Raw genomic sequence first — 19,319 nt, forward strand, 5'->3', positions numbered from 1 at the left:
CTAAGAGTCACATGATGAAGCTATAAAAAGAAAGTGTTGTGGAGAGGATTTTTTTGCTGTTGTGTTTTGAAATAATAATTTTGTTATGATTTCTGCACTGCTTTCGCTGTCCTTTTTTTCGAGCACGAATCAGCGGAAAAATAGGGTAAACATAATCCACCTAAAGCTTTTTCTTTGTTATGTTTGTTGGATCAAATATGTGTTGCAGTTGCAGAATGAAGCAAAAAACAAACAAACAACCAAGCTTTGTCTTTGATTACCTTCAAACTTTGAATAACTTTGAGCTTCGGCTCGATTTACTCCATGTATCGTCGTGTCCTTCTCTCTAATCCATGCTCGATATCAGTACGGACCATCGCAGGTGAATTTGATTTTCGATAGCTTTTGATAGCTTTTTCCCACAAAACCGTCTCCGTGCAGTGAATGAGCAACGAATGTGGTTCACAAAAACTCTTCCCAAACCCGCAAGGGGGGGCAAAACAAATCGATGCCAGTGGAATGTGGAACGGGAAACGTGGTAGGGGTAGTATAAAAATATTGGAGTTGGAAAAACATACTCTCCCCACCCGCGGCGATCGGAAGGATCTAACTGGCAGAGACAAACGGGGGGGACAAATTGATACCGCAAAGGCGTACTGCCGGACGCGGTGGCGGTTTATGGCGTGGCAGCATCCAGTTGCCAGTACACACACAGTGGCACACGTGCTGGGACAGTAAAAAAAGAGTGGTGGATACACCTTTATTACCATATTTTCCAGATTTCCAATTATTGGTGCTTGTTGTCCGATCGGAAAATAAAGGAAAGCGGCCGTTGGCGATACTGCTGCTGCTGCTACTGCTGCTGCTGCAGCTGGAGGAGGATATGGAAAGGATTTAATCGAAGCAAAGCCCGAACCAAATCACTGCAAAAGTTTCGGGGTCGGGGAAGGGAGGGCTGAAGTGGTGGATCAATGCATAGTGATCGGTATCGATGAGTACACAAAAGCCATCATGGATCGAATATAGTATGCTTGGTGGAAGGAATTGGAGGATTTGATAAAGCGTATAAATACAGTATCTTTATGTGGCGCTTTTTTATGGCCCCTGCGGTTGTGCAATATGAGTTTTGAATTGAATTTGACTAATAGAAAACAAATCAATTTTAATTGAATTTATAGACTTGTGTCTACTATAGAAAAGGAACATATAGTTTGATTTTTATAACCCTTTTGCTTTTCGTATGGAATTTTTGCTGGTCTCTAACTCTAACTAAAAAGGACAACGGAAGAATTGTAACTTTTAAAGGTAATTTGTAGTTTAGGAGATACAAGTACTAATCAATTCACTCAACCTCTCTGAATAAAAATGTAAAACAATAAAATATAAAATGAGAAAGTCAAAGTAGCGTAGAAAGATGATTGGAATATAGCTAGTTGAATTGCAGAAATTACAACAAAAACATCGATTTTAGCACTCAAATTATCTCAGTATTAGGTGTGTCGAGTTTTCCTGCTTATTTTTTAGCTTTTGATAAATATTTTGACATCTTCTCCATAACAAGCTCTTGCAAACTTATTTAGAAAGAAAAGCTGAAGCTTCAATTTACTATGCTATGAAAGATCATGCTGTTGGATAGATTGCCTAGTATGTTTGTACGATACCTAATTTGATTCTGATCTGTTGGGAAGATTACATTAATAGGTCCAGCGACTGAGATGTCAATCAGTCAGTCAGTAAGTCTGTTAACCAGTTCTATGTTGAATCCAATGAGCTTCGTCGCACTGTATGTATCCGATAATCAATTGAAACGACTAAGTTCAGGCAACTATGCCAGATCTTAGAAAAGATGTAAATCAGGTAATCAAACGATAATAATTTCAATTGTTGCAAAAGGATAATTTAGTTTAAAAGTAGAAAAAATAGAATTATTAGCAAGGTGGGGGAAGAAGTTTCTATGTTGTGTATAGTTTTTCCCCGAGTTAGGCGAATAATTTTTTTGTAAGTCGAATATCACATTATTGTACCCAAAATATAGTTGATAAATAGTTTTTTTAATTAAACTTTGTACTTGTATGCACTTACATTGGCGGATTAATATGCGTGGAGGCTTAGGTGCGTACTGATTAATCAGCTCCTGTGCACTTTAATTAGTTTTTTTATTAGTGTTTATTTAATATAATAGGTATTTTTTGTAATTCCCGACTTTTAGGCGATTTTTAAATATTACTAACAATCCAAATAGGACCAATAAGGTATATTAAACTGAATAAAAGAATGAAATAAATAAAATAAATATGGGTTTTTTTTTATTTGACCATTGTTGGAGAAGTTATTTATTTATTTATTTATTTCTACAAATGTCCGCCTCGAGGGCTTAACAATGTTTCTTAGTTACTAAGGAAAGGATAAGGATGAGGAAGAATGAAGACAAGAACGGAAGAGGGATAAAGGAGTGTTAAAATCGAACAAATGATATTATGAATTAAATGCAATCTGAGCTTTAAGGAATGGGTCATTTTGCCCATATCGAGTTAGAACCGAGAAGTTATGAACCGATTTTACATATGAACTGTCACGATTAAAAATTCACGAAACTCGAATTCACTCGGGAAAAGACTTACAATTCTTTATTATAGTTTTATTTCACTTTATAAAGATAGATTATAACAATAATTTTAAGAACTTATAATTACTATAGTACTATAGTTCTTATGGTCTTAGTATATTCTTATATAGGCAAATAATTTTAAACGGGTTGAAAGAACCATTGTTTCCAGTACAACAGTAAGTATCAGACACAAAACAAAGCCAATGAAAAGTATTTCACAATATTTTCCGATGTTCAGAGAAATTTATCAAATTATCAATGCTTTTAAATGTTTATTCTCAAGATTAATCACACAGCCAGCACAGCTCTTTCGGTGACTTTTGACTCTCCAATCCGTAGCTATCCTTCCATTGGTGGTACAGCAATAATTACAGCACCAATTGACAGTAACGACCCTTTAGTTGCCCGTAATAATAATGGTGGCGCTAGAATCATCCGCATCCGAAACAGCCGAAACCGGTACCAGGTACCACTCAGCGGTGGTGATTTATGGCGCACTTAAAAAAGAAGTTGCAGCTTCCAAGCGCTAAACACTGACCATTTCGCTTAACCAGGGACAACATAATTGACCATTGAAAAATGTGCTTCGATACCAAAACCGTATCGAAAGTATACGCGGTAAAGGAAGCAGCAACAGCAACAGCACCGAACCCGAAACCGGAAAGGTATGTTAGAAGCTACAGATTGCAAAACCGGGATTCACCGTCAGACCCTAGCCGACCATCGAAGCGAATCCTTCCATCAGTGTCTGCCCGGTAACTTGGTGACGGTATCAGTATCGGTAGCGCATTCGGTTTCTCGTAGCTTTTGTTGGCCTTTTTTTGCGACTCTTCTAACCGGCCAGGTAAGGATAATGCACCCCGAGGGGTGCGGTGTCCCCTAGGGGTTGTTGGTTGAGCTTTTCCTCTTTCATGTCAATTGAATCCGGATGCGAATGGTTTATTTTTGCTGCCTTAGGGCATCATCATCATTTCGGGAACAATGCACGGCGGAAGGCCAACAGGGAACACCAGGGGAGGGTTCACTAAACGGTTTGCGCACTTCGCTTAAAATGGGAGCAATAATAATTTTTCACTCTAGTGTCACTTATTTGTAGCAATTAAATGTCCATAAATAACACCAATTAATCTATTATCCGGTCGGGTAATGGGGATGCCGGTGAGTGTGCATGAGAACAACACTCGGGACAGGGAAATGTGTATGGAACAGTGACTGTATTAGGTAGGGTCGTCGACGAAACTGACTGGGACTGTTGGCAACCTTGGACGGGTATAATAATTGGCGGCAAAAGACTATATTGCGTGCGTTTGAGTCGACAAGGCAAGGAAGTGGAAGCCAGGATTGCGCCAATACCATCACCATAGAATGATGGAAGATTGTCCCCGAGGGAATTTAGCTGAAGGAAGATGTTAAGTCAATTGCAGCTGTAAAAATGTGCTTGTAGACAGTGTGCATTCAAAATGGATCCTTTGGCGTATGCAGTATGCAGGAAAAAAAAGCGCTTGTGTTTACGTGAATGGCATTGTGCAACGTTTAATGTTATCAAAACAGCAAAAAAAAAGACTAAACCACTAACACTAAAACGTCGCGTATGAATAGCCGTTCCTCTTCCGTTGCTGTAAGTTGCCGGTTGAACCGGTTGATTGAATAGGAAGAGGCGGCATCCTCTGAGTGAGAGGGTTGGAAGATCATAAATTATGTCACGAACTATTCTCAGCGAGTTCATTTCAATTGTTTGAAGATGGTTGATTTGCTTATAACTTGAGTGAGAGAGTTAATTAGGTGTTTTATTCAAATCGGTGTTAATGGGCATAGTAGCTTAATTTCGTCGGGCATACTAGCTCAATGCAAAACTGATTTAATTCTGTTCTTTTACAAATAATGGTAAACTCGCTCAATATTTTGTCATCATTAAATTGCCTTAATATTCACCAATGTTATAATTTTGTTATTAAACATGGCACAGAATAAAAGATACATGAAAATTCTGTAAAGCATCTAATAAAAATTTAAACAAAGTTCTTTAACAACCCTAAAGTTATATTTTTTATTACGTTAAAAATAATTAAACATTATTTATCACCTCTACAAACAATTAACCTTTTTGATGAGTCTCTTTTGCTTGCATCACGTCCCGATTATTGAGCAAAATGCAACACACACACACGCAACAACTGGGCAATGAAAGGGAAACCCCACGCCATCAGGGATTGTCTGATGAGGCGTAGAAAATTTTAGCTGAATATTATAGACTCGCTAAGCGCGGTACGAGATCGGTACACGATCGGGTATGAAAAAGGGTCCTACGTGTGTCTGTGCGTGCGCGCGTGTGTGTGTGTGTTTGTGAGAAAGCAATGGAACGGAAATGAACACACACGTTTGTGAGGTGTTGTTTGTTTGTAAAAGCTGAATCGTTCATCGAAAATCAGGTCCGGAATGTGTGTGACTACAATAGCAAAATCGCTTTGAAGGGACGTCGTAAAAGTCAATCGTTCTTACAGGCATGATGAAATGAATGAAATCCCACATAACGCAAACAATGGCAAATTGAGGACCCAGCAAAGAGCGGACAAAGGTGTATTGTGAGCGGGTGCGAATGGGACACTGCAATAAAATCAATCTGTAATTATTTGGGAAATATATTGATAGTAACATAAATATAAGCATAACGGCCTGGTCGTTCCTAATGAATATTGTAAATAAAGTAAAACATGTAAGTTTTACAGTATAATAAAAAAATTAATAAGGTCAATATGGTCTCTTGAAGGTCAGTATTTTGTATTAAAAATTGTACAATTTATTCACTTAAAATGTCTAACCAAAAAGGATACAAACTTTCCTGTAACTTCCTCGCTGCATCCTCTTCCAGCACAACGCCGAACAAAAGCGAACCGGGTATCCGTTTGCCGCTGGTAAACTAAACACCTTTCCACAGGGGTTGTCGTTCAAACGTCCGAAGCAAAAAGTCAAACGATTAACAGAACAAAGCGACTCAAATATTGAATCTGTCACCTTTTCCTTTAGGCCCCTTTGTACCCAATCCAGCAGGGATACGCTCGAATTTTCCTCGTTCTCGGCCAGTTTCGAAGTTTCGTTTACCTCTCATCCTTTTGCTGTTGATGCACTGTTGCAGCTTCCAACTTCCAGCCGGACTCACCAATCCGAAAACGGACCCGATTCGCTTTCGTTGCCATCGAAAAGGTGTGATAATTTTACGGCAGTTTAATTTGTGATGTGGTTAGAAGATGTTGAAAAAAAGCGTGCTGTGAACGATGCTTTGCCGGTCACACAGGGGAACTGTACTGTGTGTAGGTATGGTCAGGTAAAGTGTTCACATTTCACAACAGCCTTCACTGGAATGGGGATAGTTAAGCTAATCGACCTGCTCGTTATCTTTAAGCATGATAAACACTTAACACGATGTGATTAATAGAAAATATGGCGTGTGGTTTTTGTTTCTGGTTCAAAATCGACGAAACGATTTATGAAAAATCGTGCAAAAAATATTCACAAAAAAACACACCACACACTTAGCATCGTCCCCGCGGGCAGGTGAGCCAGTTGGTAATAATGCAAGTTTGGCCGAAGTTGCCGACACACAACACAAACTCCCGTAATAATAATTCCAATTGCAAAACGGCAGCTGCAAACTGCCCGTCACAAAACTTTCCACGCGGTTCCGGGTACACACAGCAAAACATTTTCGGTACGGTTCAATTTTTGGCCACTTTTGTGTGTGTGTGTGTTTTTTTTTGTTTGTTTGTTTGACCTCCCCAAAAGCTCCCCCGAAAAAGGGTGGAGAGAGTGAGTGTTCAGGAACGGAGAAGGTAGGGGAGGAAAGTTTATTTTGCTCTCTTTGTTTCTGCGGTTTTGCTACCGTATGCATACACAGTGTGCACCATGTTGCATACATTTCACGTGCATGTGTGTGTGTGTGTGTGTAGTGTGAAAGAGCATGTTCATATGTGGAGGGACTTCTCCCTAAAATCTGCACACTCAACATCACGATTGCATTATGTGGAACAGTATTAACTGTAGTTTTGTTTGTTTTAGGTAGTTCGTTGATTGGATACAACATTTCTAAGGCATTTCTTGTTTGGTCGAAAAAGTTTCGTATTTTTACAATAAAAAAATAAGAAGCTTGTGCTTAATATGTGCATTTTTTGCTTAAAATTGCATTCAGATAATAGAGCGATTGCATCTGCAAAAAAAAAGAAAAAATATATAAAAAGTACAATCCGCATGCACTTCCCCAAGAAATGAAGAAACAGCAAACAAAAAAACCTTAGACAGTGTGTTGGTGACCTATGCAAATGGTGTGCGAAAAAGGATTACACGACCTCGAGTCGTTGATCTGCTGCACCCTATGCGCAAACGCCGAATGTCACCTTTGAGGGATAAACCGCTTTCTTGCCTGCAGTGTTAGTTTTCCCGTCCTTCCCATTTTTTCCCCAGGCGTGCGCCAACAAGCACGTCACTTTCACCCACTGGCAGGCAGGCAGGCGGGAAGCGCACCGCTAAAAATTACGAAATTATAACAAATCCACCCTCCACTCATGCAACACCACCCCAAAGAAAAAAAAACCTCATCCGAAACCTTCACCCGACCCGCTAGCGAGAGAGAGCGAGAGTGTGTGTGTAATCTGAACATCATTATTGTGTTGTATAGAAAATGAGTAAAAACGAATCGAACGAATGTGGGGGGGGGGGGGGGGGTGAGGGCGAGTTGGAAGGGTGGTTCGGTCCCATTAACTCCGCCATGGCAAATCCTGGGCCCCGGGACTTCTTGCGGTCGGTAGGCAACGTGGTGGTTGTAAAAGCACCACCACGGCAAGACAAAGAACGCCCCACGCAGGTTGATAAAGCGGACGAACAAAAAGGATTAGCTGCTGCACCACATATATGAACTCGCGTACAAGCCGGGCGAAGCGTAACTACGTGTGGCTACGTTGTTTATGTTACCCCAACTGACTCCGAGTACGTGCGCGAGTGTGCGTGGGTGTGTAGGTGTGCCTTCCCCTTACACAACACTGTCCAACGGATGGAGAATTTCCAGCAAAGGAGGAAAAAAGGTGGCACTAACGTGCACAAAGGAAGCTTCCCCCGTGTGATCCCCCTTTTGCATAAGCATAAGGTAAGGTAGCGGTAGTGCGAACGAGATGGGGCGAAAATTAATGAACTCATTGCATTGACTGGAAACGTTGCCTACTCGCCGTTTTACCCTTTCGGTTTGCCGTAGGGGTGAAACCCCTCCGCGCGAAGAAAATGCCATCAAGCGCCATCAACATCATGGCCGGGCATTTTGCTCCCGGTAAAGGCAAGGGGAACGAAAGAGAAAGAGCAAGTGAGACAGAATGAGAGAGAAGGTAGTCCGATGTTTTGCCTCATGCTTCACAGCTGGTGTAGCTGTGTGTGTAGAGTGTTTGTGCGCAAACGTAAACATTGGAATGGATAAAATTGTTGCCTTTTCGCTCTTGCTCTCTCTCTGTCTACCGCTCCTACCATGACTTTTGTCCTCTTTTCTACTCCCTTTGGTATTATGCTCGCTCTCCCTTTAGCAACACTCCGTAGCGTACTTCGGTGCTCCACCTTTTTATCCCTTTTTAATCGATGGGCGGAGCTACAGAGCAAACAATCATTTCTCTCCATGCTGCTAGGATGCTGCTGCCGTTGCCTGGTGCTGTGAGAAGACGTTGAGCAACTGACCGGAACGGGACGTTCGTGTTGTTGCCCATTCCGGAGTGAAGCAAATACTTTTTGGCCGACGCGGTTTCGCACAGCGAAGTGCAAGTCAATTCTAGACGATCGCTTATTTTCCAGCCGTGATTGCCATTTTCCTCACCCCTCTCTGTTAGGCGCGTGTTCGCATTTTCCGGTGAGTGTTTTAGTGTGCGTGTGTGTGTGTGCGTTGATTGCGATTCACTGGTTCAGTGTTGATAAACAGAGTATCCGAGGCCTACTTCTGTGATCCGGTGCGATATTACCGTGGTCGACATCATTCTGGCACACCGTCTCGTGACAACCGGATGTGTACTGTGTGTGTTCGTGCAAAGCTTAGGGTGGACGAGTTCGTGCGGTGCGTGTCAACATTAAGGATGGGAATGATTTTCGTGAGAGAGCTTTTTTTGAAATAAGGTTTTTGTTGATCATCATTAATGATGATTGTGCAAATGTGAGCAGTGAATTGAACAAGTCAAGGTGGAGTGAAGTAATGCAAGTTTATAGTATGCAAAAGTGTGTATAAATAACGAAAGTACAATAGTGAATGTAAATGAAGGAAAAAAAGTGCACTAGTGTAAATGAAGGTTTAATGACATACAAGTAATATCAACCAATTTTAACAGAAACACAAAACAGAAGAAAAAAAAATCGCTCAGTCAATTTTATTTGAAAATGTTATGAAAACACACGAATAACAATAGCTAGTGAAACAATTAAACGGTAAAATTGCGTGCCTCAAATAAAGGTGAAAAATTACACGTTTGGTGCAACAATTGCCCATTTTGTGTTTGTTGTGAAACATTAATAGCTTGTGCTACTGTGCTTATGCGTGACACTGAAACAGCTGCTCCACAAAAATCGTGTAAAAACGAAAAACAACAGCGTTGAACGCACCCGTCTCGACGGCGCTGAACACTGCCAGCGCCTGCCCATCCGCCGGGGACGGAACCGTACAGTCCGGACGACCCGGTACGCACCGGGTACCAAGCATTGACGCTGGCGGCCTTCCGTTCACCCGGTCTGCTTGGAACGCATGGCTTTGGCTTCGGCAGCAATTTCGGGTTCCGCGATCCATCGACGTCGTCGCCGTCCGCCGCGTACGATACGGCCGGCCATCCCGCCCTGCCGCCCGCATCGCTCGCCGGTGCCGCCGGTTCACTGCTGAACCTGTCGCAGCACGCCGCAGCAGCAGCCGCCGCCGCCGCCAGCACACACTTCCGGCCAGCACATCACACCGAGTCGGGCAGTCCGGTCAATCTGTATCTCGGCGGTACGGGCGTAGGCTCCGTCGGCCGGGACAACGCACACGACCACCAGCAGCACGGGACGGAAAGCCCGTACGGCCGATCGTACCACGGCTCGGTGGACGGTTCGGGACTGTCGGCACTGTCCGAGCATCTTACCGGCGGGGGGCTTTCGTCGTACGGTGCAAGCGACCCGGACAAAGCGGACCAGGACGACGAAATCAACATCCTACCGGACGGATCGCGGGGTAACAGTCCGGTCAACGGACGGTTGAACAGTAGCAACTACGGTTCCGAGGGTAGTCCCGAGCCGGAGGGACGCGAGTCACGCTCCAAGCACCGGCGGGAAGAATCGTGCGGCAGTCCACTGGGCAGTGCCCGCTCGTACTCTAGTCAGACGAAGGACGGTGAGCTGGTGGGTCTGGTGGGCAGCTATCCCCTTTCCGGCAGTCCGCACGGCGGCGAGGACAGTGTGGGATCGTCCCGGAGTCCGGAAAACCTTTCGCACGGCGGCAGCACCTGTGGCCAGTCGGCGGGATCGCTTCCGTGCCATTCAACGGCGGGCGCAACGTCGGGACATTCCGGAGCATCCGTAGCGTCCTTTGCTCTTTCCGCCGTTGGACATCAGCTGGCACAACAGCAGCAGCAGCAGCAGCAGCAGCAACATCTAAACCATCATCACAACCCCCAGCATCATCATCATCACTTACACAGTAACAACAACAACAACAACAACAACAGTAGCGGTGCAGTGAACCACAACCATCTGGCGAAGGGCAAAACCCCGCACACGATCTCGGACATGCTGGACCACAAGCTGCAGCTCAGCTTCCTGGGGCCGCCGCTCGCGGCCCTTCACTCCATGACGGAGATGAAGGCGGCCCAGCAGCAGCACCACCACCACCACAACCATCAAGGCCACCCCCAGTCCCACCAGGGAGCGGCTCAGGGTGCGCCCCATTCCGGGCCGGTCAGTCCGAGCCAGCAGACAGCCGTATCGCAGACGCAAACGCATGCCAGCACGGCCAGCAATCCGCACGGTATCGATACGATACTGTCGCGGCCGCCGCCCGTCACCACCGCTCAACTGAATGCCTTAGGAGGTAAGTTGGATGGGCAAAATCGGGGCGCTTTGAACGGAACGGAAACAACGGTTTTGGCCCGCCCGGTCCGGCCGGTTTGATTGAGTGAATGTGCGCAAAATAATGTTCCCTTGGGGTGTTCGCGTGTTGAACTTCTCGTTCCAGGCGGTATGCCCCGCTTTACGGCGGCCGTCGCTGCGGCAGCCAACATGGCGCAGTATCTGTCGCAACAGAACCACGCCAACGGGCCGATGAAGGCCCACGCCGGCCCGCTCGTCGACCGGACGCATCTGTACTGGCCCGGGCTGCAGGGTTTGGTCGCTAACCCGATGGCGTGGCGGGATCGGTTGGGTTCCAGTAAGTATGCTTTAGTTTATTCACTTTTGCGTGTTGTGTGCGTGTGTGTAGTGGCAGTAGCCATTGGTAGAATCTTCCCCGGAAACATCGAGAGGCCCGAAACCCTTTTTCCGACACAAAACGGTGACACACCGTGTACATGTGCAATTTTCATGGAGCTGGTACCATAAAACGCCGGAACGGTCGTGTGCCCAATTAATCATCGGAAAATTTGATGGATCGCCGTAAAAACGATGATTGAATGTCGTAAAAGCCGACGGGGACTCTCCCCCCAAAAAATGATCCCAACATGTACGCGTGTGTGTGCGTCTGATTACACGCATCGTTCGTTCCCGCCTCGCACACCTACCTGGCCCCGGTGCACCAGCGTACGCAAATGGGCGCTGGGTTGCAGTGCGTGTAATTGGGCTCTAATATCGTCGCATTAATTTCAACACATACACACGCGTACACTGTAATGTAGGTTATATCCAGCTTTTGGAGCTGAGATAAAGGAGAGTGGACGGTTGGGGTTGAGTCCCTCGAAGGGAATGAGTGACGTGTTTAACCCGTTTTTCGTTAGTTTAATAGTAGTAGGCCATGATCAATTTGCTATGATACACACGAGGCGATTATAGGACAGTGTGTAGTTAGAGGAGGGACATTACACTATCGTGTGTTATCTAAGCAGTAACGACTTCACATCAAGCAGGGGTTGAGGGAATTGCTAGGAATTAAAGGAACATGAAGTGTTCGTAAGACGTTTGGTAGAATTGGGAGATAAACGCGAATTTTGTTAGTAAATGGTGCGATAAATGACAACATTTGTTTAATTACTTTCATTACAATTTTTTAAATCAAAATCTATGTAGAAAGGGAAGTAGCATAAGTCTTATCCATGGATTGAATCGTATGAGTCGTATTTATAAATCCGAGAATTATAAATACGTATTTATACGTATTTATAAATCCGAAGAAATAATTGGGAAAATGGCAGTTACTCAGACTTTTGGGCATTGCATAAACATAAACTTAACAGGTTATGAAGATGTGTAATTTTTAATTACTTATGATTTGTATTACAAACAATTGCTTTGTTACACGTTATTCAAATTTACCTAAAACCCTCTAAGTAGTCAAATGATACTGACACCGATTGGTACAAAATCAGACGTGATGCGATTATCATGAGGATGGTTACAACGAATGCGTTAAAAAAGTGATAACAGTTTTTTTTGTTCGATTATTATCATTTTTTTGATATTATATTTTATGAACAATAATATTTGATTAACGTTTAACGAACCTTTCTTCATCGAGTGAAAAAGGAAATTGTTAAATAACCCTTCAACACCTTACCCAACACTTGCTCTTTGAGTATTAACCCGATTGTGCATATCAACGACTTGAAGATTGTAAACATTATTAAATTAGGGAACAAGAAATGAATTATCCCATCAGTATCGACACGCAACGAAACCATTAATTCCGTTCTTTGGGCAGTATTCCAACGATCCATTAGGTCCATAGAGTGGATAGCAATATAACCCACGGTAGTGCCAAAGCAGATCGCGAGCAGATCCCGTATGGTGCCAATGTATCGACTTTTCGGCAGACATTTTACCCAATTGTGACCACACGCACGTTAGACGGACAGACACACTCGGTGTACAGTTTGTCGAGCGCGTTTGACCACCAGCAAGAGTTGGCAAACCGTGTGAGGCATCGGTTAGTTGTAGTATTTCGGTGTACAAAGTTCCGGCCTCCCCGGTGTCCGGCTTGAGTGGTGCAAAATCAGAGCATTAGCATCGGGCAAATCTAAAGTCATCCAGTATCGGTAGCGTATTAGCAGATGATACGGATCTTCCTCCGGGGGTGAGCACAGATTTTCAGACTCTCCAGACACACGATTTAGGAAGCGACTCCGTGCAATGGATGCTGGAGCCACTGGATAGGCAAGCGCATCGGTCAATCGGTGTGTGTGTGTGTCCAGTGCATGTCTGTACGGTATGACCGGGGCACAAACCTCCTAAAGTCACCGGGCACACGTTAACAGACTTTTGACTCTCTATTATAAGTCGTCCATTGCATGTCAATAGCCGGATAATGATGATCCCCGGTGAGCCTTGGAGCTGCTGCTGTTGATAGGCTTGGAGGCTATTGGTCTGAAAATGGGCTTTGGAGCCCGAGTTCTAAAACGAGCCCACTGCACCCGGCTTCACAAGAAGCGTAGTACACTCTCAGCGTTGATAGCACACAACGGTCAGTGCATCCGGTCGGCCGGATGAACGTGCTTCTTGAAATGATGTGGAAATTACGAGGCACTTCTCGTACCGAACCGGGCGTAACCGTGTGTTTGAGTGCTGTCCTGTTCGCTGTGATGGACACCGTTTGTTGCAAATTGTACAGCAAAGTAGTGTCCAAAGTGGTACACACACTCACACAGACAGACATACCGATGGGGACAGAGAACACCAACGGAAAAGCCAGGGCCGGAATGGGTCAGTTTTGTGGGCAGTTTTTCCGACCCAGTGTGTGGCGAGGTATCATCAATTATTCGAAACATGTTGAAGCAACAACGGGGAGATCCCAAGCCCAAGCGCTGCTGCTGTCTCCATCGGATGCTTTTAATCGTCGCGAATCGTCGTGGTCAGGATGTTGGGGGTCGTGGTCAGGATGGGAAGGAAAACGGAAATAAGGACACCACGTTGTCCGTGTGATGATGCTTTGACAGAGATAATTGACCGATAGACAGCTGTTAAATTGTTTCTTTATTGATTTTCTCTCCGGCTTTCGGGTACGAGTTGGAGACTGGGATTTAACCAACGTACATCACAAACAGGCAAAGAGACATTACTGGAGGGAGCAAGATGGAGCGGGAGACAGTCCTACATCGTAATGTTCGTCCCCACTCGGTGCAGGTGGACATCTTTCGCATTCGGATCGGTAGATTGTCTTTATTCAATCAGCAGTCATGTAAATACAACTGGATATATGTACTTGCTGCTAGCATTCTAGCCGAAACCACACTTGGAGCGTATTTCATCAGATACGCTGCTGTCAAGTGTTGAAAATAACTCGAACTCGATCTGATTAAAACGCTAACGATGTACAATCTCAACTCTTAGTACGTAAAAATGTCATAAAGCACTGGCAGCCGTCGTTACCATTACCCGTTGACAAACACACGCATCGGGCACGCTTGGAACAGATGGGAATGGGAATGAATCGTTTTAGCGCAATCGTCTCATATCATAGGTAAATAAATACACCTTATCAGCGATTGATATGAGTCATTATCGCGTCAATTGTACCGATGGGTAATAAAAATAAATATTGTTCCAATCGATCAAATCGAACAGTGCTTGTTTTGAGGCGCGGAGTGAAGGAATTAACTCATTTGCCGGTTTGGTTTTTGTTATTTTCATAAGTAGATGTTAGAATAATTCTTAGTGGAATGTTACAAAATTGACCATACATTAGTGGAAAGCTCCTTTAACCGTTTAATTTTGAAACGCCTCAATTTGTTCACCATTTATTCCCACGCCTCCTTGTTGCGTCCTGCTGATCGGCTAGCTCGATTTCCTTATCAGACATTTGCCTATCCGTCACCATCATCCGTCAGGGGCTAATCGAAGGAGGCAATGTAACACAACACAACAGCAACAACAACAACAACGCTTGTACGCCCCTTCATCGCCCTGGCCCACACCGGCACGTGACCCATCACGGTTTGTTTAGATATGCAGCGTGCGTTCCGATTGCCCTGATGGGTGGAATTTTATTGCATTTAATTAAACGTGTGGTTGTGTTGCTTGTCCCTTCGCCGCCCTCCCCGGCGGCAATAGCTCGATAAACACAGCCTGCGCTGTAGTAACGTCATACACCCGAGCGCAAACTGTGCCGGTATACGGCAGTTCAAGCATACGGTAATTTCTAAACGTACCTCCTCGGGCTCCTCCTCACTCACCGGGACAATTAGGAAGTATTCTGTGACGAGCAAACATTTCTATTACATGCAATTAACAGTCGAACGTGCTATGGTTGCTGACACGGTACGGTTGTCGCCAGCACACAAGGTGCCGCCAGGTGGAAATGGTGCAGATTTTTCATTTGTGAGCATTTATTCCTGGTGAGTGGCTTCGGTGTGTGGCTTTAGTGCCATATCGAGCCAACAAAGACAATACAAAATAGCTAGTGGCATGTTTTTCAAATCCATTATTATGTTTCCAAGTGCTGCAAAGTGTCGTTGCAGAGCGAGCTGATTACAATTCGAACCCTCGTATACCGAAGCGACGGGGTAATTAAAATTACTTTCGAAGGACATTTGGAGCGTGTCGGCACAACGGCACAACGAGTGCATTGTAATGTGGTGTTGATAATCGAAACGGTTTGTTTATTCCAATACACGTATAACCGTTTTGCCCTGCTAGAACGACAACGACAAAAGGGGCATCCAACTTTAATCCGTTCGTTCGCTTTACTTCCCGCTCGAAGTTCATCGAACTTTATTGCATCTGTAATGCAAAACCCTGTTTTAAAAGTGTGTACTCATCTCTCTGTTCTCGCTCTCTCATTTGCTCTCTCTCTTTGACGCTCTTAAACACCAGCCCTTCCATCTTAAGTTATGTTCCCTTTAGTTAAGCTCATGCGAAGCAGGCGGAATGTGAACGCTCGCATTGCGGTGGTAAAGGCGTAAAAATCGATGCACTCGTACGCTATGGGTGGATTTAAATAAAAATGGCGTGCCACTGTACACGACCACAACTGACTGCAATGAAAAAGTACTACTGTAGCTGTAGGGGAAAAAAATGAAAAGCTCGGTGTAAGTTTGAATTTTCTCTTCATGCAGTTGGCATAAACACTCACACTAATGGACGGACTGGACAAGCACAAGTGCAATCGTTTGTGGTGATGCGCTTTGGTGGCGCAAAGCGTTGTTTTTACGTACGTACGTTTTACTCACACAAACGCGCACGTACACGTTGGTATGGACTGTTGGGGTTGTCATTTTTATTCCCTTTCGGTTGTGTAGATGCGGTTGTGTGCGCATAAAGTGTCGAGAAAATAGTGAATTTTCATGTCGAATAGTTTGTTGGGAAGCTGAGCTTTAGGAGGTTGCTCTTTTTTATGAGTAGATTATGTTATGTGTAATTAAGTTTTTGAATAAAATAAATTTGAATTAAAACCACCGTTTCAAACGTGTGAAAATTAGGTAAAACATTTCTATAAAAAAATATTAAATAATAAAATAAATTAACTGTCCTCATAAACAAACTTTCTTAATTTGAAGATTTATGCATCATTAAATATAATTTAAAAATATTCCACCAATCTTATCATACGGCTAGGAGATATTTTTCTAATTCAACAAAATCCTTCAATAAAAAAGCTGCCAAAACCCAATGCCCTGACCTTTCTCAAAGCAGTCGCAGAAGCCATGTGACTACGACATAGCATCATCGTTTCTTCTGCTGAGCTAGCAAGTATTTTTTCTCGGACCCTCGCGTGCTTTTGTTCATAAATACGTTGTTGATTATTTTTTGAACAAATGTCCCGTCCACATATTTATGCGCCGTCCCTTGGACCCTTTGGACCAAGGAACAGGCGTGCGGAGCTAGTGTCTAGTGTTTCAAACACCATCAAATCATTTATTCCTCGTCGTCGTAGCGTCCTTCGTTGGAGTTTGTTTTCTGTTGAAACGAAAAAAGAAACAAGAGAAAAACCAAAACCTCGCTCCCGAGAAAGGATCTTGTTGATGAGATTCGATTTAAATTTGATGACCATAAACGCATATTATATGGCGCCGTTCAGTACGCCCAGAAATGTGTGTTCTATTGGTGAAAATGAAGGCCTTCCTGCCCTTCCGCCTGGAAGCGGTGCGTACGCTCCAACCCGAAACGCGGGGGGAACACGTGTAAGCAAGCTATATTGAAATGGAGCCTAACAGAGAGCTACAACACCACGCTAGAGAAAGATGGTGGATTGCGAAAGAAAAGAAAGAAATACTGCACATGGAACAACATTCATAAATAAATGAAACATTTTGCACCATCCACCACCATCGAAACGGAACAATGTGGGCGCCCCGGAACATGCTCGTCACTGTATCATCGTCTTTGTGCATGTGGAGTCCTTGGGCGGTGTGTTGCTTTTTCCTGGCCGCTCTAACACACACACACCGACCAGCAATACATAGCTGAATCTCATTTTCCAACGAGCTGCCCTCATAAATATACAAAAAAAGAAGCAGTCTTCGGTGGTGGTGAATAGTGGCGAAGATTCTGTATCTTGAACGATTCGTCTTTCCGCGTGTGAGAGATCTGTGCGAGCAAAGTGGCACCGACTGTGGCTCGGAGATCGATGCTGACACACTTCCACACACAGCTGTGGGGCGAATTTTCACCCATTCTTCGTTACGTATTCTCCCTTCCTTCCGTTCTCCTCTTCAACCCCTGTTTGTATCTATAATGATGTCGCTCCATAATCATCCAATCACGGAGTCTTCAAAAAAACCATCCCCAAAACGGGGATGGCCACCCTGCACTGAGGGGGGAGATTGAAAAGCAGGATACATTGTACCACGCAGCCAGCGAAGGATGTGTATGTGTGGGGAAGGTTTTAAAACATCACCCACACAGAGTTGCGAGAAGCTTGTATACGTGTGTGCGTCTGTGTACGTTTCGTGCTGGGAGCACCGTTGTTAGTGTGCAAGTGCGATAGAAGCATGATGATTATGATGATTGTGATGCTGTGAAGGGGAGTTTTCCTCCTAGCCGGAGCGAGATAACTATAGCAACCATCAAGGAAAAGCGATTTTCCCAACTTTTGGGTTTTTGAGAGATGGAGTATGGATGTGTGTGTGTGTATGTGGTAGAATTTTCCCCTGAATTGTGGATGACAAGAATGGTTGTGAACGAGATGCATGAAAATTAGGTTGTATGTGTCTAAAGCCCTTTTTCTCTTGCTGTTTTTTCGGACAGCAGCAAATAAAAATCATGTTAAAGATTAGTTATTCACCAAGTGAGGATAAATTTAAGGCGTTTTTGATAGAACTAGTTAATGGATTATTAGAATACGTCGTTTTTCTAATGCACAATTGACACCAAAGAACACGTCTGGGAAAGTTTTTTCAGACCCCTTTTTTATTAAATTGTACAAAGCTAGCACATACAACTGAGGCGAAAAAAGGAGTACTAAAACGCGGTACGTTTTTCGTGCAAAACGTGCAGATGAAGACGCCCGAACATCGACAGTCTGTAGCATCAAAACCCGGACGTTCCGGACGTTACGGGGAAGACATGTAATGCCGGGAGTACATCACGTGATGTGTCGTTAATATAATAAGCACCATCTGCCGATAATGACGTCGTGGCCAGAGCCGGTGCGCTTGGTTTCAACAAAAAACTCCCCTGCTCCCCGCTGCAAGCTGCCGTTCCACGTCGATCGTTCGTCGTGTGCTGATGATGAAGTTGACGTTGAGCCGGAGCTTCCATCCGGATGACAGCTAGCTCGCTGTACAAAGGGCCGTAGAGATGGGAGAGTGATGGTTTTTCTGTGCGAACCGTTTGAATACAGCCGTGTGTCACTTCCCTGGAACTCATCCTCCCATGCACACACACACACAGCTCCCAGACTAATGATCATTAAATGTTATAATTCCGCAGTATTTTGCGTCATTTGCCGGCCATTATGCAGCAGAATGTTCCGGGTTGATGCGCCCTCCCCTTCTCCCAGGCGGAAAATTCGTTCCAGCCCAGCCGGGTAAATCGGGGAAAGTGTGCAAAAGTGACTTTTTCCTTCCACCATTCTGGTGGCTGCCCATTTTGCCGTCGGAATGGCTAAACATATTGCGTTCGTCTTCTGAGCGCTTCACACAGCTGACGATGCTTGGTATGCTATCACGAACCATCGCTAGACGCTATCACTACCTAAGAAAAAGGGGCCGACGCCTGGTTGCCTGCTTCTGGGTGAAGGTGTTGTGTTTGGGGTTTGGATTTAATATAGCATTTTTATGTTTATCGCTCACTTTCAAGCGCTGTGACGCTTCCGCTTCCACTTTAATGGGCTTTGCGCGTAGCTCAGGACGCGCCCTGTGCTCGACTAACCGGACAGCCAGGGGGATTGTTCGGGGTGGTGAAGGTTCGGCGTGGCACAGCCTCCCGGTGATTATCGTTATCATTATCGTTCCAGTTACTTTACACAGTTTAATGATGATGTTTGGACAGGGGGTTCAATGGTTGCCGCTTTAGGTGTAAAAGCTTGCACTGTGCGGTCACCACGGTTTGTAAGCGTTCGGTGGTGGTGGTGGTGGTCTGTAAAAGTGTTTCAAATGCTTTGCTTTGGTTG

At 44.5% G+C, this 19,319-nt stretch overlaps 1 protein-coding gene across 1 annotated transcript in view; it reads left to right on the forward strand.

Annotated features, from left to right (window-relative positions):
* The first annotated feature begins 3,166 nt into the window (after positions 1 to 3,166).
* LOC120897507 overlaps positions 3,167 to 19,319 on the forward strand; it is a 53,484-nt gene continuing 37,331 nt past the window's right edge. Inside the window, exons 1-3 of the mRNA XM_040302458.1 lie at positions 3,167 to 3,252; positions 9,220 to 10,655; positions 10,800 to 10,991. Coding sequence (XP_040158392.1) covers positions 3,167 to 3,252; positions 9,220 to 10,655; positions 10,800 to 10,991 — 1,714 coding nt within the window. The remainder of the gene's footprint in view (positions 3,253 to 9,219; positions 10,656 to 10,799; positions 10,992 to 19,319) is intronic.

Source organism: Anopheles arabiensis, chromosome 2 (assembly GCF_016920715.1).
Source record: "Anopheles arabiensis isolate DONGOLA chromosome 2, AaraD3, whole genome shotgun sequence".
In the NCBI taxonomy this organism is placed as follows: domain Eukaryota; kingdom Metazoa; phylum Arthropoda; class Insecta; order Diptera; family Culicidae; genus Anopheles; species Anopheles arabiensis.